This window comes from Conger conger, chromosome 3 (genome assembly GCF_963514075.1).
Source record: "Conger conger chromosome 3, fConCon1.1, whole genome shotgun sequence".
Classification (NCBI taxonomy): Eukaryota; Metazoa; Chordata; class Actinopteri; order Anguilliformes; family Congridae; genus Conger; species Conger conger.
In genome coordinates, this window is record NC_083762.1 from 33014519 (window position 1) to 33034272 (window position 19754).

Consider the following 19754-nt stretch of genomic DNA (forward strand, 5'->3'; position numbering starts at 1 on the left):
ACAGTGACTTAAATGAAGCAGTGCAGAAAGGCATCGATAACCAGCAGACACAGAGGCAATCCAAGATAATTTGGGATCCTGGACTTAAGGGAATGAAAGGTATGATAACTGTTCGGGTCTGATGTGTGCCCTAACCAAAGCCCTAAACATGCTGCAGTGCACCTCCTGCTGGAGGGCAGTTTCAGTTAGCAGGTCTGTGCATGCATTATGGTGTACCATTGACCTCCTCTAGTTGAGCACGTGCCTGCAGTTTGTTTGGTAGAATATCCTTCACACAAAATGCAAGCACAAGAGTTTACAGACAAGATAAAAAAATGATTTTACTGTGTTAATATCAGCAAATAAATACCTGCTGTGTACCAATACAAAGGGTAAAACAATGACAAAGTTTTATTGTGATTCTTCATTTAGAAATAATCTGTCAAAAAGCTATGGGTTGTACACAAATATATTTTACATTTTAAACATTTTAAATAGTGACAAAGAAAAGCAGACCACACAATGCTGTTGGTGTTACCCTTCAGAATGAGCTGTTGTGACTTGTCGCTCATGATCCATCTTTGTAACATGGACTGTCATTTTCACTTTCGTGCACTGTTACTCAGTTTTTATAAATACCATTATATATTTATAATGCAGAGATTTACACTAAGTGACCACTTTATTAGCTTGTTAATGCAAACATCTAATCAGCCAAATATGTGGCAGCAATTCAATACATAAAAGCATGGAGACATGGTCAAAAGGTTCAGTTCTTGTTCAGACCAATGATCTGAATGGGGAAGAAATGTGATCTATGTGACTTTGAACTAGTGATTGTTGGTGCCAGACTGTGTGGTTCGACTATCTCAGAAACTTATGTTCTCCTGGGATTTCCATGAACAACAGTCTCTTGAGTTTACACAGAATGGTGCAAAAAATATCCAGGGAAAGACAGTTCTGTGTGCGAAAACACCTTGTAAATGAGAGAAGTCAGTGGAGAAGGGCCAGACTGGCTGACAGGAAGGCAACAGCAAATCAAATAAACATGCCTTACAACAGTGGTTAGCAGAAGAGCATCTCTGACCACACCATGCGTCAAACTTGAAGTGGATGAGCTACAGCAGCAGAAGACTACACTGGGTTCCACTCCTGTCAGCTAAGAAGAGGAAACTAAGGCTCTAGATATCATAGGATCTAAATCCAATACAGCACCTTTGAGATTTGCAGGAAAGGGAGATTCCTGGCGTGAATGTGCAGCCGATAACTCAGCAGCAACTGCGTGATGCTATCATTTCAACATGGACCAGAATCCCTAAACAGTGGTCCTCACGCCTGGTCCTTGAGAGCCCCATGCTGGGATGGTTTTTGTTTTCCCCTTAATATCATAAACCAATTCAGACCCAAGAAACCAGATGAGGTGAGCCAACATGGATATTTTATGTTCAAACATACAAGATCTTTTTTACTTTTGTATATAATCTATATACTTTTATTTCAATACATTTGAAAATATAGATAAATATATAGAAAATATAGAAAAACACTCATGGCTGTCATCTTTGTCAGGGCTGTTTGCACAAAATATTAAACCAGGGGTTTAATACTTTCTAATTGTGGAACCAGTTTTTTTGAAAAAGAAAAAATAAACATATATTTTTAATTGTAACACTTTGGATTCCATTCAATCATTAATAAAGCGCACCACTTTATGCATGTTGGGAAAACAAAAGCTTATGTCAATAACTGTATTATTTTTCGTGCATATTTATCAAGGGTGCCAATAACTCTGGAGCCCACTGTAGATGTCATCTACTTAGCTCTGTGAATTAATCCCTTTCATCAAGAAAATTCTAAATATAACTATAAATATAACTATAAATTAACCACTACTGCAAAAAGATGTGTGTGTATATTGTGTAGGCATGAGCGTGTGGATGAAGTATCCCTGCAGTTCTGTCTGTGGCCAGCAAATGGCAGTAGCTCCTAGGCACACAATACTTTTCATATGTAAAACTCCTGTTCCTCCTCTGCAGGCGTGTCCTGGTGACCGTTGGCCTCTGCCCATATTCTGTTCCCTCCGTCCCACACGGAGCCCGCGGGACAGGCACTGTGGGGCCGAGGCCGGTACTGAACCAGGGGCTGGGCTGAAGAGGAGCGGCCGTTCCACAGCAGAGCAGGGTTTTCCTGCGGGTGGGGTGGGGCCGGGAGAGGCCCGGAGTACGCTGAAACCACAGAGAGGTCCACCGCCCTGCTGTCCATCTTCAGACCCGTATCCACGTCGGTCTCCTCGGCGCCCACCAGTGTGTCCACGTTGAGCCGAAATGGCGGCGTGAGGAAGGAGGGGCGGCGGGAGAGGGAGAATGAAGGGGAGGGGGAGGAGGGGGTGGCGCAGGCCCTGCTCAAGGTGGGCAGGCAGAAGAGAGAGCGACTGCGGACGCCCGACCACCAGGACCGAGAGGCCTCCGGTTCACAGCGCTGGTTGGCCTGGGCCTTATGGCAGGCCAGAGCCAGGTCCGGCTGGGAGAGCCGGGTCTGGTTCGGGTGTCGGGCGCGGGATGAGTTCCGGCAGTAGCGGCGGTTTCGGTAGGAGGGCGGGCCACACCCATATGGGGGAGCAACGGCGGGGTCTGGTGGGAAGGACGATGGCGTAAGTGAGTTTTCCAGCAGGTCATTGAACTGGCCAATGGTATGCCTGCGTCTGCACTGGGCTGAGCCTCGAACCTGCAGTCATAAAGGACAGAAAGTCACGGCGTTATATTAAATGTTATTAACCCTTGCATTAATCCACTGCAGGTAGACTGCAGGAGACCTGGTGAACAAGGATAACCCTTTGAAACAGAATCAGTTTAAATTCCAATTTAAAGGTGTGAGTGGCACTACATATATTTTGTTAGTAGTTTTATACTGTATATAGTCTTGTTTTGTATAGCCATTTCAACAATTCTATGTATTCATGGAATTTACAGATAATGTCATTTAATCTGCTTAGACCTACCCAGAGATATGAAAATTAGCTCAACAGTCACTCAAAGCAGTCATACCACCCGGTAAACTTCTAATTGTAAACTAGAGTAAGCAGCCCAAGTTGTGGTCTTGGTTGTACTTCGTTGGAAAACTTGCTTTTATTTAAAAACTTGATTCTAGACCTCCTGGGAAAACTGGCTTTTTTTTAAAAACTTGATTTTAGACCATATTGGAAAACTGGCTGGATTTGCTGCCTGAAGAGATGTTGATGGGCACTCTTCCCTCTGGACCAAATAGAAAACCCAATGCCCCAGCACAGTGATTGAGGCACAGTGCTGTGAATGGTGCCCTCTTTCATAAGAGACATGAGTGTCACCCCTACATCTGACTGGCTTTACAACACCTTTCATGCCGACCCACTTTGGTTCCCTAGGTCATCACTGCAAAAGTTGACCTACTTGGTGAAACAAAGGTTAAATAATGAAATACGTTTTGAGCCTGAACAGTTTTCGCTGCCAGCAGTGTGGAAAGACTGGTAAATGAGACGGTTTCCATTTTGTCAATTCCAGCGCTGGCTTCTAAAACCGAACTGCAAAAGCATTACACAGATCATTATATACAGATGTCTGAGGGGGCTACTGGGTGGCCCATCCTGTTAAGATGCTGTTGTGGTCTGGGGATGGGCCTCGTGGTCTGGCATTAAATTCAAACCAGTTCCAACTGTGGCCAGCACATCAAAACTTTCTTAATTCTCCAAATGCACCTAGTCCAGACAGCTGACGTTCACTGACAATCTCTTTATTCTTCAGGTCACTGAAGGTCACTGACTGAGGAGCTTAAGCCTGGTCAAGCTTGACCTTTGGACGTGCATCCAGGCCCATCAGATTATATGGACAGAGAGAGGAGAAGCATCTGGTAAATATGTACAGTATATAAGTGTATATGATTATGATTGCTTTTTAGTTTATTGTTACCGTTGAAATGCACCAAATGCGTTATTCCTTTTGTAGTTCAATGGAATAACAGTGTTTGTTTTGCTTTACCATATTTTGTTGAAAGGGGATACACTGATGCATCTGCCTAGATGTTTTATGCTCTCTAGGGTAAATGCAATAAATACCTGCACACATGTTTGAGAACAAGAGGGAGGAAGCAACATATTATAAAGACATGAAACATTCTCCCAGAGACACAGAGGAAACAGGAGTGAATGTCAGGTTCCTTGCACCTTAGGGGGTCGTGTGCTGCCCTCACACACAAAACACACTTTTTTTCCAGACAGATGGCACCCTAGGTGATGGTTTACATTGCATACGCTGAGAGCCGACCCTGATTTCACACAGTGTAAAGCCTCCTTTCCTTATAGACAGTGATGGAACTGGAATTATATCTCCTACACCCAGACCTCCTCTTTTTGTCATTAATTTTGGTGGGATTGTTTGCCTGTTACATTATATTACATTACTGGCATTTGGCAGACGCTCTTATCCAGAGCGACGTACAGTTGATTAGACTAAGCAGGAGACAATCCTCCCCTGGAGCAATGCAGCTCAAGGGTCCAACTGCTGTCCGGATATTATTGTGGCTACAATTGGATTAGAACCACCGACCTTGCGTGTCCCAGTCAGTTACACAGTGCTCATTTTGTATGGTTTATACCTCCCCCACTTTAACTGTAGTTTATAGATGTATCTATTAGGGAGGTATTATATAACATTACATTACATTATTGGCATTTGGCAGACGCTCTTATCCAGAGCGACGTACAGTTGATTAGATTAAGCAGGAGACAATCCTCCCCTGGAGCAATGCAGGGTTAAGGGCCTTGCTCAAGGGCCCAACGGCTGTGCGGATCATATTGTGGCTACACCGGGATTAGAACCACCAACCTTGCGTGTCCCAGTCATTTACCCTAACCACTACGCCACAGGCCATCCCAAGATAAAAGATAAACACGCCACCTCTGCCACCCTGAAGTCCCTGTATATTGCTGTCTTACACAGAATGTGATAATAAACGCATCCTCGCAGATTACCTCTGGTTCAGGGGCCCCTAGAGAGTCATTGAGATGGGGCCCCATTAAAGGGTGTCACCCTGTAGTTAAAGGGACGCAGAGGGGGTACCCCTATGATGTGACCCCCATTTCCAGCCCACACTGTTTATGAGCTGCAGCGGCAGCTGGAAAAGGCATTAACCAGCATACAAACAGTGCCTTTAAAACACCTAGTCCTAAGTCACTCTGTATCCCTGTACCCCTGTAGTGTTTCTACCGAATCAGTGACAGTATCTTTAAAAGGACAAACATCAAAAGAATGGACATTTTGGGCTGGTTTCTCACATGCTGGCTGACCTCGAAGGCCCAGTGGCTCATCCCGCCTTTCATCGAAATGATAGGACCAAAACAACCCACCAACCTAGGTTCTTTAAAAAGCTCTGTGAAATACCCCACAGTACATACAGCAACCCTCCATCTCTAATGAACACCACCCTAAGCTCTGTGAAATACCCCACAGTACATACAGCAACCCTCCATCTCTAATGAACACCACCCTAAGCTCTGTGAAATACCCCACAGTACATACAGCAACCCTCCATCTCTAATGAACACCACCCTAAGCTCTGTGAAATACCCCACAGTACATACAGCAACCCTCCATCTCTAATGAACACCACCCTAAGCTCTGTGAAATACCCCACAGTACATACAGCAACCCTCCATCTCTAATGAACACCACCCTAAGCTCTGTGAAATACCCCACAGTACATACAGCAACCCTCCATCTCTAATGAACACCGCCCTAAGCTCTGTGAAATACCCCACAGTACATACAGCAACCCTCCATCTCTAATGAACACCACCCTAAGCTCTGTGAAATACCCCACAGTACACACAGCAACCCTCCATCTCTAATGAACACCACCCTAAGCTCTGTGAAATACCCCACAGTACATACAGCAACCCTCCATCTCTAATGAACACCACCCTAAGCTCTGTGAAATACCCCACAGTACATACAGCAACCCTCCATCTCTAATGAACACCACCCTAAGCTCTGTGAAATACCCCACAGTACATACAGCAACCCTCCATCTCTAATGAACACCACCCTAAGCTCTGTGAAATACCCCACAGTACATACAGCAACCCTCCATCTCTAATGAACACCACCCTAAGCTCTGTGAAATACCCCACAGTACATACAGCAACCCTCCATCTCTAATGAACACCGCCCTTACTGTAGGGGGTGTTGTAGAGCGGCCCTGTGCTTTCCTTATCCCTAGCTCCAGCTGGCACAATCCCCCCCCCCCAATCTCCCCTCTAACTCTTTGTCAGCAAACACAGAGAATGCTCTATCTCTGCCTTAACCTCTCTCTCTCTCTCTCTCTCTGCCTTAACCTCTCTCTCTCCCTCTCTCTACCTTTTTTCTGCTTGCTGTTTCCCATTTTCTGTCAACTCTCCTTTTCCATTTTATCATTTTCCATTTTCCGTTCCTGACTTCCTGTTTAGACTCTCCTCTATTCCCACTTCACTCTTTCTGTCTCATTTTCTCTTTCTCTTTTAAAAAACAATAGCAGCCAGACTTTGTCTTGAGTTTGCTTCATATAAATTACAAAACAGCACTGAACTGTTTCTGGAAGTCTATATTTAGGTTTTGAATGGAGAAAGCGGTGTTGATGCGACTTGGGGTTTCAGGAAAGAATCTTCTTTAAATATTCTGAAATATTTCATATTTCATCTCTGGGTGCTGTGGGTAATATTAACTTATTTCAAATCAATACTGCACCCTATTTCAGGATCATGAACTGAAAGGACTTTTCTCACTCTTACCTAAAAAGAAGATGAAGAACCTTTCCAGAACCATGACCGAATACCCCACTGGCTCTCCTGCAGATGTTGTTTCAACTGGTCAGGACAGGCACAGATGCACACACAGACACTCATTTTGTCTCCCTTTCACATGCCCACACACAGAGAGATGCTACCAGAGCTACACCAGGGAATGGAATTTTCCGGGAAAGAAAACACAGGAGGACAGGGCAGACAGGCAGAGTAGATAGCTGTGGGTTACTATTAATGGTGTGTGAAGCTCAGTGATTTCTCAACGAACAGAACAGAAAGCTATTGCATAGTCTACCTGTATTTTTTGCCACACACATGCACACAGGGAGGGGTCTGTTGAAACACCTGGAGAGGGGGGTTAAGGGCTTGTTTTACTCTGGATAAGAGCGATCACAACACTGCCTCGCACTTCCTGTCCTGAAGGCATCTCTTACCCTTGTTCCGGAGCGGAAAAACTATCCTCTCTTGGGCCCACTCATGCCGGCCTGGTGCAACTCAGTCTGGCTTAATATGAAGCACATTGGCCACTTCTGCACTAAGATGCCAAGCCTTGGAGCCTGACCGCCAGGCATGTGAACCGTGCAGTGGGAAATGCTCTCAGATTCTCTTTATGTTCTCCCTGCAACAGGGCGACAAGTCAATGAAACTCCAGTCTAGGGGAAGGTCCCATTGGAAGAAGTAACTGGAGGGTTTTTGGTAATGTTTGGAGCCTCCATATGCTATAATAATAATAATTTTGTTATTTAGCCGATGGTTTTATCCAAAGCAAGTTACGGTTGATTAGACCAAACAGGGAACAATCCCCCCTAGAGAATGGCATTTGCTCAAGGGCCCTACAGCTGGGTGGATCTTATTCTGGCGACACCATGCATTGAACCACCGACCTTCCAGGTCCCAGTCATGTACCTTAGCCACTAGGCTACAGGATGCGCCTCTGTAATGCTCTCACATGCTCTCAGTAATAATAGTGAGTTAATGATAATACATTATGAGACTGTATTTGATGTGGAGGCTAGATGCTAGCCAGTAGCTGCTACCCACAGTGCCCCCCCTGCTCCACCCACCAGTGCCCTGACAATGCTACAACAACATTGTGCATGCCATCTGGGGGGTGACATGGCTCAGGCAGTAAGAGCAGTCGTCTGGCAGTCGGAGGGTTGCCGGTTCGATCCTCCGCCCGGGCGGTGTCGAAGTGTCCCTGAGCAAGAGACCCAACCCCCAAATGCTCCTGACGAGCTGGTAGGGGCCTTGCATGGCAGCCAATTGCCGTTGGTGTGTGAGTGTGTGTATGAATGGGTGAATGGAGAAGCATCAATTGTATAAATGCCTGCCATTTACCATTTACCATCTATATCAGAGGGCTGCAACACTAGAAATCTACTGGGCATGTTGTTTTTTCTTTTTTCACTCTAATCCGCAACCAGTTTGAATCCAAGTAACTAGATTAGCCAGACCAATCTTTAACTGATCAAATGCTAAGCAACAACAAAGAACAGCAGAACCTGGCAGCTAACCCTGCTACCCCCCCTACCCTGCTCACCTGCAGCAATATCTTGTTCCCGTCGTAGTCCTCGGTCTGCCAGCGCACCTCACTGATGAGGGTGCAGGGATGGGGCAGGAGGGGCACCAGCCCCCCAACATCCCGCACACGGAACTCCATGACGGAAGAGTCAGCAGGAATGGGGCTCTGGCCCCGGGGGAGCCTCTTTAGGGACAGCTGTATCTCGGCATCTGGGTTTGAGTACACCACAAAGAGGCAGAAGCCCTCCTTGCGCTGGGCCAGCGGGCGGCGTAGCAGCAGACCATACATCCTCACCATGTCGCCAAAGCTCTGGTGCCGGCAGTACACAGTGAAGCGCACCACCTCCTTCCCATAGTGCACCTGGCGCACGGCCCATAGGGGCGTTCCTGGTGCCAGCGTGAAGAAGTCCTGGCTGCTGGGGGCCAAGGGGAGGAGCCGGCCCCTCACTCGCTCGGTGTGGTGGTAGCGCCAGGGTGGGTGCCGGAGGGCATGGTGGAGGTGCAGGATGGGCTCCTCTCCCCCGTACTCCTCGTGGAGGAACAGGATGACAGCCAGTGCGGACTGGGCAGGCAGCGCCCTCTGGTGGGCGGAGGGGGGACCGTAGACGGGCGGCTTAGGTCGCAGTTGCCAGGCGCCCCGTTCGGACACGCGAAACAGATGCAGCTCTGGGTGGATGCAGGAGAGGAGGGTGTCTGCTGCCCGCTGAAGAGGTCTGGCCCGACCTGGGTCAGTGATGATGTGGATGCAGACCCGGAAGGGGTCCTGAAACTCCCTCATGGAGCGCTCACCTGTGGAAAGAGAGAATGAGAGAGAGAGAGAGAGATAGAGAGACTGCATGTTTTCAGATATGCCACCTGGTACTGCTCCTTCCTCTGGACCAGATCTGAGGCTCCTTTTCAAGTCAGGTCAGTCAAGGGACTAGAAAGACTAGAAGAATCCGGGATAAACAGACAATAGTAATTCACTAGCCCCAGGAATGACCTCACTTGTTTTTTGGACTTGGGTTGGGGACATGCTGAAATGGCCGCTGTCTTATCTACCAAAGGACTGACAAATCCCCACTCCAAAAGGAACCCCAGATACTGTACCTCTCTCCGTCCAATTGCACACTTCCTTGGGATTGCAGTGAGCCCCACCCTTCACGGAATCTTCAGGACAGCTCACAAATGCTGCATATGTCTCTGCCAGTCATGACTGTGGGTGATAATATCATCCAGGTAGGCAGCAGCGTATGCAGCATGTGGTCTTAACTGTCCATCAGACACTGGAAGGTCGCCGGGGCCCAATGCAACCCGAACAGGAGAGTGATGAATTGGTGTAAACCGGACTGGAGAAAGACGATTTTTCCTTGGACTCTGGAGACAAGGGAATCTGCTAATAGCCCTTGGTTAAATCCAGTGTAAAAAAAAATCAGCAGTGCCCAACTGATCAAGTAGCTTGTCCACCCGAGGCATAGCATAGGTATCAAATTTTGAGGCTGCATATACCTTACGGTAACTACCACTAGGCAAGTAATTTGGATGCCAATGACAGGAGTAATGCCAGGACTTTGTCTCCCGATTTGTATATTCGCCATTGCGCTCCCCTGTTGTATTGACGTCTCTGACTTTCTTGAACCTGAAGCAAATGTTTGCATGCAATTTGACTGAGTGAGTGCAACTTTGCTTGCAGGTCCAGCACGTATTGAATTTCATTTGTACTTTAGCTTGGACTCTCCTCCCAAGTTTCCTTTAACAGGTCCAAAAAGCCACAGGGTCTTTGTCTATACAATACCTCAAAGGGGGAAGTCCCCGTGGAGGCTTGGGGAACTTTTGAATATTGGTGGAAACAAACTCACCAGTCAGTTTGAGGGTGGTAGACGCTGGTTTGTATAGACCTGACATTCTACAATTTGTATAGCTCTGTCAGTGTCCATGACATAAATGATGTGCCTTGATTTGTGAGAATTTGTTTCAGGATTCCCACACGGGAGAAAAAATGTAACAGCACTTCTGCCATAGTCTAAGCAGATATATTGCTGAGGGGGACCACCTTTGGATATTGTGTTGCTTAGTCTACTAGGACTAACACAAAGCGATAGCCTTTTGTGCTCGGCTCTAAAGGTCTGTTTGTCCGGTCCTGTTCTCTAATGGTCCTGTTGTCTCCAGTTTAAAAAAAACTTAATTCTTGAGGTGGTACTTCTAACACAGATTTTAAGGTTCATGTTCTCAGCATTGGAGACATTATGATATTGTTGAATTTAAGCATATCTTGATTTGCTGTCCACTACTATTTGCAACCATACTAACATGGATAATAGGGGCAGCTACGGTTCAGTGTTAAAACCATGGGCCAAGCAAGCAAAACCATGTTAGCATTGCTGCTCATTGCGATTGACAGTGTGTTTATCCACAGTTTCAGCCTGGTTCCAGTTCTGTGGATGGAAACATTGTTAAATTTATCCAATGTCTACCACTAGAACTTAAGAATGCATTGGGGAAAATTGCACTGTGGTCCCTGAGGAAGACTGTAGGGAGTTCCAGACACATTTGTGATGTGTTAAATCTCACACGATGAAAGGCGGCTACTCCTCACACTTTGAATGCAGCTGTTGATTGGCTCTTTCCAATAGTGTCATTTACATAAGCCTTTCTTTGCTTTAGTGTGGTGATACATGTTGGGTGTGTGGTGTATTTGTGTTAAACCATATGGAAAATTCTTGCTGACTGGTCTGGAATATCAATAATGTTTTCAGAAAGAGAGAGAGAGTCTGAAATAATCTCTCAACCAAACCACACTATCAAACTCCTGGAGTGAGTCTGGTGAAGAGCAGCATTAAACTTTGGGTAATTGACCCACATGGGAAATTTACATTGAAATGATATTGAGTAGAACACAGCACTAAAGCCCACAGCTGATTTTCGCTGTACTGAAACAGGGTCCACTTATTGAATGCAGGGGGGTACCCACAATTTGTTTATATAGCACACATTCATTTTTTCCCATCCTTGAAGAAAAACATGTCAATTGTTTTTAAATTTGGTGTAAAAGTGGGGCACTCAGTCCCACTTCTAAGAATTCACTGGGACTGCCAAAAACATATTTTCTTATTAGGCCTTCTTGAGCTCAATGAGAGAAAATAACAGTTTCTAAGTTCATGGCAACAGATGGACTTGCAGTATGGCTATTGAATTACCCTCCACATCGTCCCATCTTTTCTCTGGGTGGGCTTGCGGAGTTCAAGTGAAATTTCCTTGAAAAGTGTTTTATTCAGGTCTCACAACAATACAGCATGCTGTGAGATGGGGAAGTTGTACAGATACAGAACTACTGTTGTACAGTGTTGTAATGTATTTTACTGATTAGTTATGGTATTTATGTCTTGACTGTACGTCCACCAACTGAGGCCAGAGGCATGTATTTAATTTTCTCAGGTGCGCAGGCTCTGCTTTTCTTGGAAGAGAGAGAGAGGTGAACTACAGTTGAGTGGACAGTATGTATGTGCACTGCTGTTCCACACTGCCCCCCAGACCAGGAGAGACAATGGTAGGCAGTGCTATTCGGCCTTTAACAGGAAGTATGGGGAAATAAGGGGCCAGCATGGACCTGCCCATGTTCCTCTGCTTACACTGGGTGGAGGGCTTCCTAGAGCCTAACACTTCACAAATTAGGTGCGGAAAATCAACGTCTACCAGAAAAGGAACACACACACTTGCCTTTGCAAGCTTGAGCACACATATTTAAAAAGAGGTGAAACGACAGTCATTCATGCAGGGCTGTGAGAACAGGTCCATGCCCTAGGATTTCACTTAAACGACAGAAAATGGAGGACACAGTACCATAAATACAGTACAGTATAGCTGTGAACACGGAGGGTTTGTACAGGACAGAGGCTGTGTACTCACTGCTGCCAGAAGACATGGGGCTGTAGTCAGACCTGGAGAGAGAGGGAGAGGTGGAGAGGGACGGGTTCATTTCAGACTGTTAAAATGATTTCGCAGTTAATTCTCACATTTCAATGAAGAAGCATCTGGATAAACAGTGGACCAGCAGTCTAGATTACACATCTGGGTGGCACACACACTAACAAAGACAAACACATTCCTCACTGGCTCAGTTTGTATAGATGCTCTCAGACTGCAGGGTCCTAGTGTGACAGGTTTCAGCCATGGCTATGCTATCCCTGGTGGAAATTCCAGCTACCAGCCTAAAATAGAAATATCAGTAAAAATATCTTCTATCGCCACAGTATGATGCATTTCTTTCTAAAACTTTATGTACCCATGTAGCTCATGTCCCTTTAAGGGATCTTGAGATTGCCTCGCAATCTTGAGGTTTGACAGCAGCAGAGCATCTCATGAATCAGACAAATAGCCCCCATGGCTCCTGCTATCAGCTGATATCCATAGCTCTTTAAATCACTGGCTAAAAAATTGGGGTCAGCCTCAACTGAAAGTCAGATTTAACTTCAGAAAGCTTCATCTTCCAGGTCGATTTCCAGGAGATACCATACCTTGTACCTTTAAAACAAGTAAAAAAACAAGTTTAAAAAAACAAACAATTTTGATTTGTAAAATGTATAATTTCTGCAATATCAAGTACAATAAGACCATGGCCAGACCAAAGCTAAGGCTGACAGAGTGAGACACTAAAATGGGAAACCCCTGTCATTCAGATGGATTGGTTACAGGTACCAGTGTATCCAACTCATTATCCTAAATGGTCATGCCAGATGCACCATCTGCTCTGAGGGGCTCCTCTCTGATTGGATTAATGAAACAAATTCTCTCCACCACCTTGGCCTTGTTAGCCAGCCTTGTTAGCAGGTCAACTACAGTTGGTAAAACTAGTTTCTGGCTCTATCCTGCACTTTATTAGAATTCCTGAAGAGATGTGTCCAAGAATAGAGCATTCATGGCCACCCTGGTGACGTAGGATGGCCATTGATGAGATTAATCAAACTGCAAAAAACCTTTCAGATTTAGTGGAAGAAACTGAACATTCAATGTTATGAAAATGGAGCTGCAGGTTAGTCTGCAGAATGCTCAATTCACACAGGTATAATATTCATTACATATAAACTAAAGCCTGTAAAGTTAATTGCTGAACAGATCACACAATATGGATGTAAATACCCTTAAATCAAAGCTAACAGTTTGCACTGTAACCTCATATTCATGAGAAACTGAGGGAAAATGCATGTGGACTACAGGGGGTAAAACACTCCCTTGTCCATTCAGCTTGGTCTGAATGAGTTATCTGTCCACTTTGCTCTTAGTGAAGTCCCTGACAGTGCCACAGCACTGACTGTCTGTGTGAAGAAAGATGCTGCTGTCACTGGCCATCTGAACTGGTCGGGTGTTGACTGACACCACATACACACTCTCTCTACCTCTCTCACACACACAGACAAACACAATGCTACACCTGAATTGGTTGCTGTGTTCCAGCTAAGATAATTACACACTGCATGTAGCATGGTCATGTTATCACCTTTTGTGCAATACTTCAAAACTGTTCAGTTTCACCCCAAATCAAGTCTGATTCTGTCATAGTCTGTTCCCCCAATAAACATTTAAATTATCTCATGTAAAGTGCACTTTTAAAGGCTTCTGAAGTCCACATCTCTCATCACTATGGAAACTATTGACTAAAAGGCAGGGTCTCCACTCACTCGACTAGCTTACATCTGTTTCTGCTTGTTAAATTTCTGCAAAGGGCACCTGCTGCTGGGTTTTTTAAAATCAAAATCTGAGAGCAGCTGGGATTATGGCTGTAAATGGGTACCAGAGTATCCTTGAACATGACATAGAATCCCCTATGCATCACATATGTCACCATGTGCACCACATTCAAAGAAAACAAATCGCCTCAACCAACTTCCCTGAGCACAAGGTTCACCAAATCACACCGGGGAAATACAGTGGTGATGATGTCACATTATATTTACAATTGCTGTATGACTTCATATCGGTGGTCTATATGTCACTTTCAGATCATACGGCAATACTTACGAGAAGTGCAATATATTGAGTCTATTTTCGTGCCCCTACTATAAACATAATATTCATATAGTGTAGATTATTATGGCGATTATGGAGTTTTATGATGTTATGTCGAGGAATTGAACTTGCTTTCTTGCACTGCACAGTTCCGCCAATATCTTATTTTCGTGGGTCCACGCCAATACTTGCGAGGCATATGAATTACGTATGCAGAATATATGGTTAACAGATGGTAAGAGGTACTAAAATCACTTAAGTGCTTTTCGCCTTCTGCAATTTTCCAGCACTCACCCTGCCGTCTCTGCTCCAGAGTCCAAACAGTCATCTTCGGTGGAATTCTTCTCCATCTCAGATGATAAAGACATAACTGTTTTGCATTCCCTCACTGCTTTGTGTTGACTCCGAATGTGGCTTCTCGCTTTTGAAAACAAGGTGCCTTCAGTCCGGTTGAAGAGGTGCAGTCGGAGCGCGGGTCCGCTGTTCTCTCTCCCAAGCACCAAGTAGTACCACCGACGAGATCGCTTAAGAGGCTGTTCTTCTTAACTTTCGTTCACAGTGCGAGGCGCAGCGACGCCCCTATCACGCTACGGTGGCATGAATAAGCATCGCACACACAGACAGTGGCAGGAACAGGGATGTCGATTCAACTGGACACCTGTTGTTGAATTACCGAGTAGAAAAAACAATTAAACAACACAAAATTAAATCGAATATGAAGACGCCGACAGCCTGTTTAAAATTATATTTCCTTATCATTTTATGAATTGTCATCAGTAGTATGAACTTGAATTTGATTAATTACATTTGATTAAATGTAACGCATTGATTCATTAAACGTTAAAAGTACTTTTAAGGATTTGCCTTTTAAGAAAATAAATATCAGGCTAAATAGGCTATAACTATAACTAACTCATTATTACTGTAATATCTAAAATAGGCTACGTTAAAATGCTGAGTTTTAACTCCTTCCCCGATGGTTGGTTACTTAATAATCCTCGTTATGATGCGTGCCTCCTGTCCTGCCATGTGTTGGCCTAACTTTGAGTGTTCCATATATTAAAAAAGGCACTTTTCCTGCTGCTGAGAAAATCTCATGTTAAGATTTAACTCGTTGCAACCCGGAAATAATCTCTTGCGTACAAATAATCCGTTTAATCCCTTCTATAATCTTTAATCTTAATTATCCCTTCTGCTCCATCTAATCCCAATAATCAAGCAGGAAGATAATTGTGGTGCCCTCGGAAGCCACTACAGAAACGACTAATCATCACAATAAACTCTCTACTGCACAGTGTTGCCCTCAGGCAACAGATCATGTTTTTGCCCCTAAAACCTCCCCCAAGTATTTCATATTTTACACATGTGCACACAGTGGTGTTTGATGACATATCTGCAAGCAATTCAATGAGATGCTGAAGTGAGTATGATACAACAATTTGAGGAAGGACTTGCTTACAGGATGCAGCAAGGGAGCAGCACATGGTCTGGTGAAATGGTGGGTTAAAGTTCAGTAGGCATTTTAGATGAACATAACTTTACAATAAAAAATGTTATTGTGCATGAACATTTAAATATGCATATATAACATATTTTATGATTTGCTACGGTGCAGTCTGTAAGTATTTACGAGGCGGCCTGTAATGTAGTGGTTAAGTTATATGACTGGGACCTGGAAGGTCGGGGGTTCAATTCCCAGTGTAGCCACAATAAGATCCGCACAGCTGTTGGGCCCTTGAGCAAGGCCCTTAACCCTGCATTGCTCCAGGGGGATTGTCTCCTGCTTAGTCTAATCAACTGTATGTCACTCTGGATAAGAGTGTCTGCCAAATATCCAATAATGTAATATATTTGGACAGTGACACATTTTTTGTTCTTTACGCTCTGTACTCCAGCGAACAAATGGCTGAAATAAAGCAATCACTGTCTGGTTAAAGTGCAGACTTTTACCTTTAATTTGAAGGTTGTTGCATCCATATTTGGTGAACAGCATAAGAATTGTAGCTGTTGTCATCCATAGTCCCTCCAATTTTAAGGGCCCAAAAGTAACTGGACAATAGACTGCTCACATGATTCTTGAACAGGTGTGTTATGTTTCATCATTAGAAAAATAGGCCGAAAAATCAATGAGACAAAATATTAGGTGTGTTAAAATCAACTGTTTGGTACACAAAAAACATGTAGAGTTCTGGATATCGTGTTATGGACTGATGAGACAAAGAGAAATCTGTACAAGAGTGATGTAAAAAACAAAGTGCGGAGGCTAAAAGGAACTGCCTAAAAACCAAAGCACCCACCCATATCAGAGAAACATGGTGGTTTGGGGTGTTATGGCTTGGGGTTGGATGACGCTGTCAGGACTCAGACAAGAACTCAACCACAGGCCAGCAGATATACAATGATAAGTGTTTATCTTGCAGTTGGTATTGTTTAACCAATTGATCTAACAGGACACATCTGGGCAACAACAAACACCTGTCAGTCACATGTTCCAATACTTTTCCTCACCTAAAAATTGGATGGTCTGATACAAAAGCTGATATGTTCTAAGTTGTTAAACAAATCTAGACAGAAATACCAGGAAATAAAGGCTGAAATTCAGATCTGTCGTCTCATATACATCCTTTAACCTCAAACTCAATTGTCCTCAGTGTATTTAAAAAAAAATGGAATTGACCTTGCTGTTCCAATACTTTGGAGGGGACTGCATATACATATTAGTTATGTGATTTTACGTAATTTGTCCTGTTTACTCCCAGGCACTCAGGCCTCATCACTCCAGGCTACTCCATCCCAGCACAATTACCTCATCATGTTTGAGGGTCTCTGTCAGTCTGGATGATTAAAAGGGCCCTGAATTCAAATTGTACTGCAGCCTCATTGTTTAAAGAATATCTTTAAAAAACACCTAATTATCTCATTATCCTCTCCTTAATTTTGTTTTTGTTTTATTATTTCCTGTGACTTTCCTGTATCCTTGTCTTTATGTTTTTGCTCTTTGTAGTTTTATTCACATTATTTCACAGACTGGAACCTGGGACTGCAACAAAGGATAGATAAATGAGAAATAAATAAATAAACACGGCCCTGAAGAGTACAAGCCGGTGTTCATGTTCCTTTAAGTATCTTTCTGATATTTGATACCCACAACACACCTTAAGCAAAGTTGTCCTGTTGTACATCTCAGTCTCTACTCTTGAGATTGAAATACAGATGTGACCTCAGAATTTGCTAAACTTGAGTAGGTAGAAGGCAGTTTGAAAAGTTTGTATTATACATTTTTGCTAAAGGTGCACTTTAGATGGAATTCTTTGTTTATCAGCTATTTCCACACACAAATTAGTATTCTGTTTTTTTATTATAACTAATTATCATTATATGTGCCAAAGTTGTACACAATACATTTTATTGAATACAATGAATGCATGTTTCTCATAAATAATCATTGATAATTTGATAATGGGGCGACATGGCTCAGGCAGTAAGAGCAGTCGTCTGGCAGTCAGAGGGTTGCCGGTTCGATCCCCTGCCTGGGCTGTGTCGAAGTGTCCCTGAGCAAGACACCTAACCCCCAAATGCTCCTGATGAGCTGGTCGGGGCCTTGCATGGCAGCCAATCGCCGTCGGTGTGTGAATGGGTGAATGGAGAAGCATCAATTGTACAGCGCTTTGGATAAAGGCGCTATATAAAATGCCTGCCATTTACCATTTATAGCAATGCTTGAAAAAAATTGCTACATAAAATGGAAGTATTCAAATTCTAAACTTAAGAAAAACCTTAATGAAATATTATCCCAGTAAGAGTTGTGTATTTAAGTATACCTAAAGTAAACCTAATTCATGTTTACATACATAGCCTGCTGAGTAGGTTATTTGATAACTGAAATTAAAAGCAAAGTATTTCTCTTTTTAATGGAATAATGTGGACTACTGTATTTACTGCCATTGTCATATTTTTCCCCAGTTCACATATCTAGAGGTATGTAATACCATATTGTAATACCATAACGATGACGAGGCCAAAAGGCAAATACACTATTTGATTCACACGTAATTCGAGCCTTATAATTTGTCGAACCGAAAATCCAAGCCTTCTGATTGGTCGGACCAAAAAATTAGTGGCAAGAACTCCGCCCACGTGAAGTTTCCGGTCTGCAGATATGCATGCTTGAATGAGTCTGGACCTTGGCTCAACATGCCATCTGAAAGGCAGTGTCTTGAGGGAATACTGCCCCCTAGTGGTACTATTGTGCCAGAGGGTTGTCCGTCGTGCTGCGACATTGGCTAACTGTATTGCACTGCCTGGGTAGTATTATCATCAACTGATCAATGTTCTGCTATATTCGTCCTCAAAAAATAAACTAATATGGTTTGGTAAGTGGCAAGGGTTTAATACTGCATTGCATTAACATTTTGGTGGTGGGACGACCTGCAAGATGAAGGTGGTTTACTGCTGGATTTTTACAGTATTTGTCTTACAAGAAGGGCATTGGAGAGAACATTTAGGGAGAAAGATAATATTCAAATGAATTATAAATATATACAGTATGACAGTAATGCATGGTAATAGTAGTAGGGTAGATTTAAACAACAAAATGCTAAAATAATAAAGTCAGCGAAAAATGTTAAAACCATTTTTATCACAATATCTTACAGTGGTGTGTATTTGCCCCCTTCCGGATTTCCTCTATGGTAGCATATTTGGCATGCTGAATGGTTTCAGATCTTTGGACAAAATTGAATATTAGACATAAGGAAAATATATTATTTAAGTTATGTAATGAAAAAAGTTATCAACCACTCATATTACACATGCCTTTAAAAAAAGAATTGTCCCTTTAGTTACTCAATCAACCAATTCACCGAATGAATCGATAATTAGATTCTAATTACACACAGCCACTCAACCAGTACTTTTCTGGCGATTTTGACAGAAATACAATACTGACTAGAAACTCTCCCTCTTTACATTAACTCTGTACCCTCTGACCTCAAGCAAGCACAGACATTTGGAAATACAATTTACACGGCCTCACATTAAACACCCAAACTTGCGTAATTTCCTCTTCTGTTCTTCTATTTCTTCTTCTTAATTTTCTTTCTCATTACCTCATCTCCAAACTCTCCAGTTCCCTGTTATCAATTTTTCCCATTGGTCTTTACTGCATAGATTGTCTAAATTTACACTCAGTGAGCACTTTATTAGGTAATTGATTTTTTTCCAACTTCCAACTTTCGCCAGCTCTTATGTTGCTGTAGTACATCTACTTCAAGGTTCAACGTGTTGTGTGTTCAGAGATGCTCTTCTGCATACCTCTGTTACAATGTATGGATATTTGAGTTACTGTTGCCTTCCATGCAGGGTTAAGGGCCTCGCTCAAGGGCCCAATGGCTGTGTGGATCTTATTGCGGCTACACCGGGGATCAAACCACCAACCTTGCAGGTCCCAGTCACCTACCTTAAC

The 19754-nt window shown here is 43.6% G+C and overlaps 1 protein-coding gene across 1 annotated transcript; it reads right to left on the reverse strand.

Moving 5' to 3' along the window:
- Positions 1–1983: 1983 nt before the first annotated feature.
- Positions 1984–14688, reverse strand: LOC133123454 (protein FAM124A-like). The gene is made up of 4 exons (XM_061233919.1): positions 14585–14688; positions 12194–12225; positions 8328–9097; positions 1984–2703 (listed from the first exon to the last, which is right to left on the reverse strand). Exons 1-4 carry the CDS (start codon positions 14656–14658, stop codon positions 1984–1986), a joined length of 1596 nt encoding a protein of 531 aa, XP_061089903.1. The 5' UTR covers positions 14659–14688.
- Positions 14689–19754: the final 5066 nt, after the last annotated feature.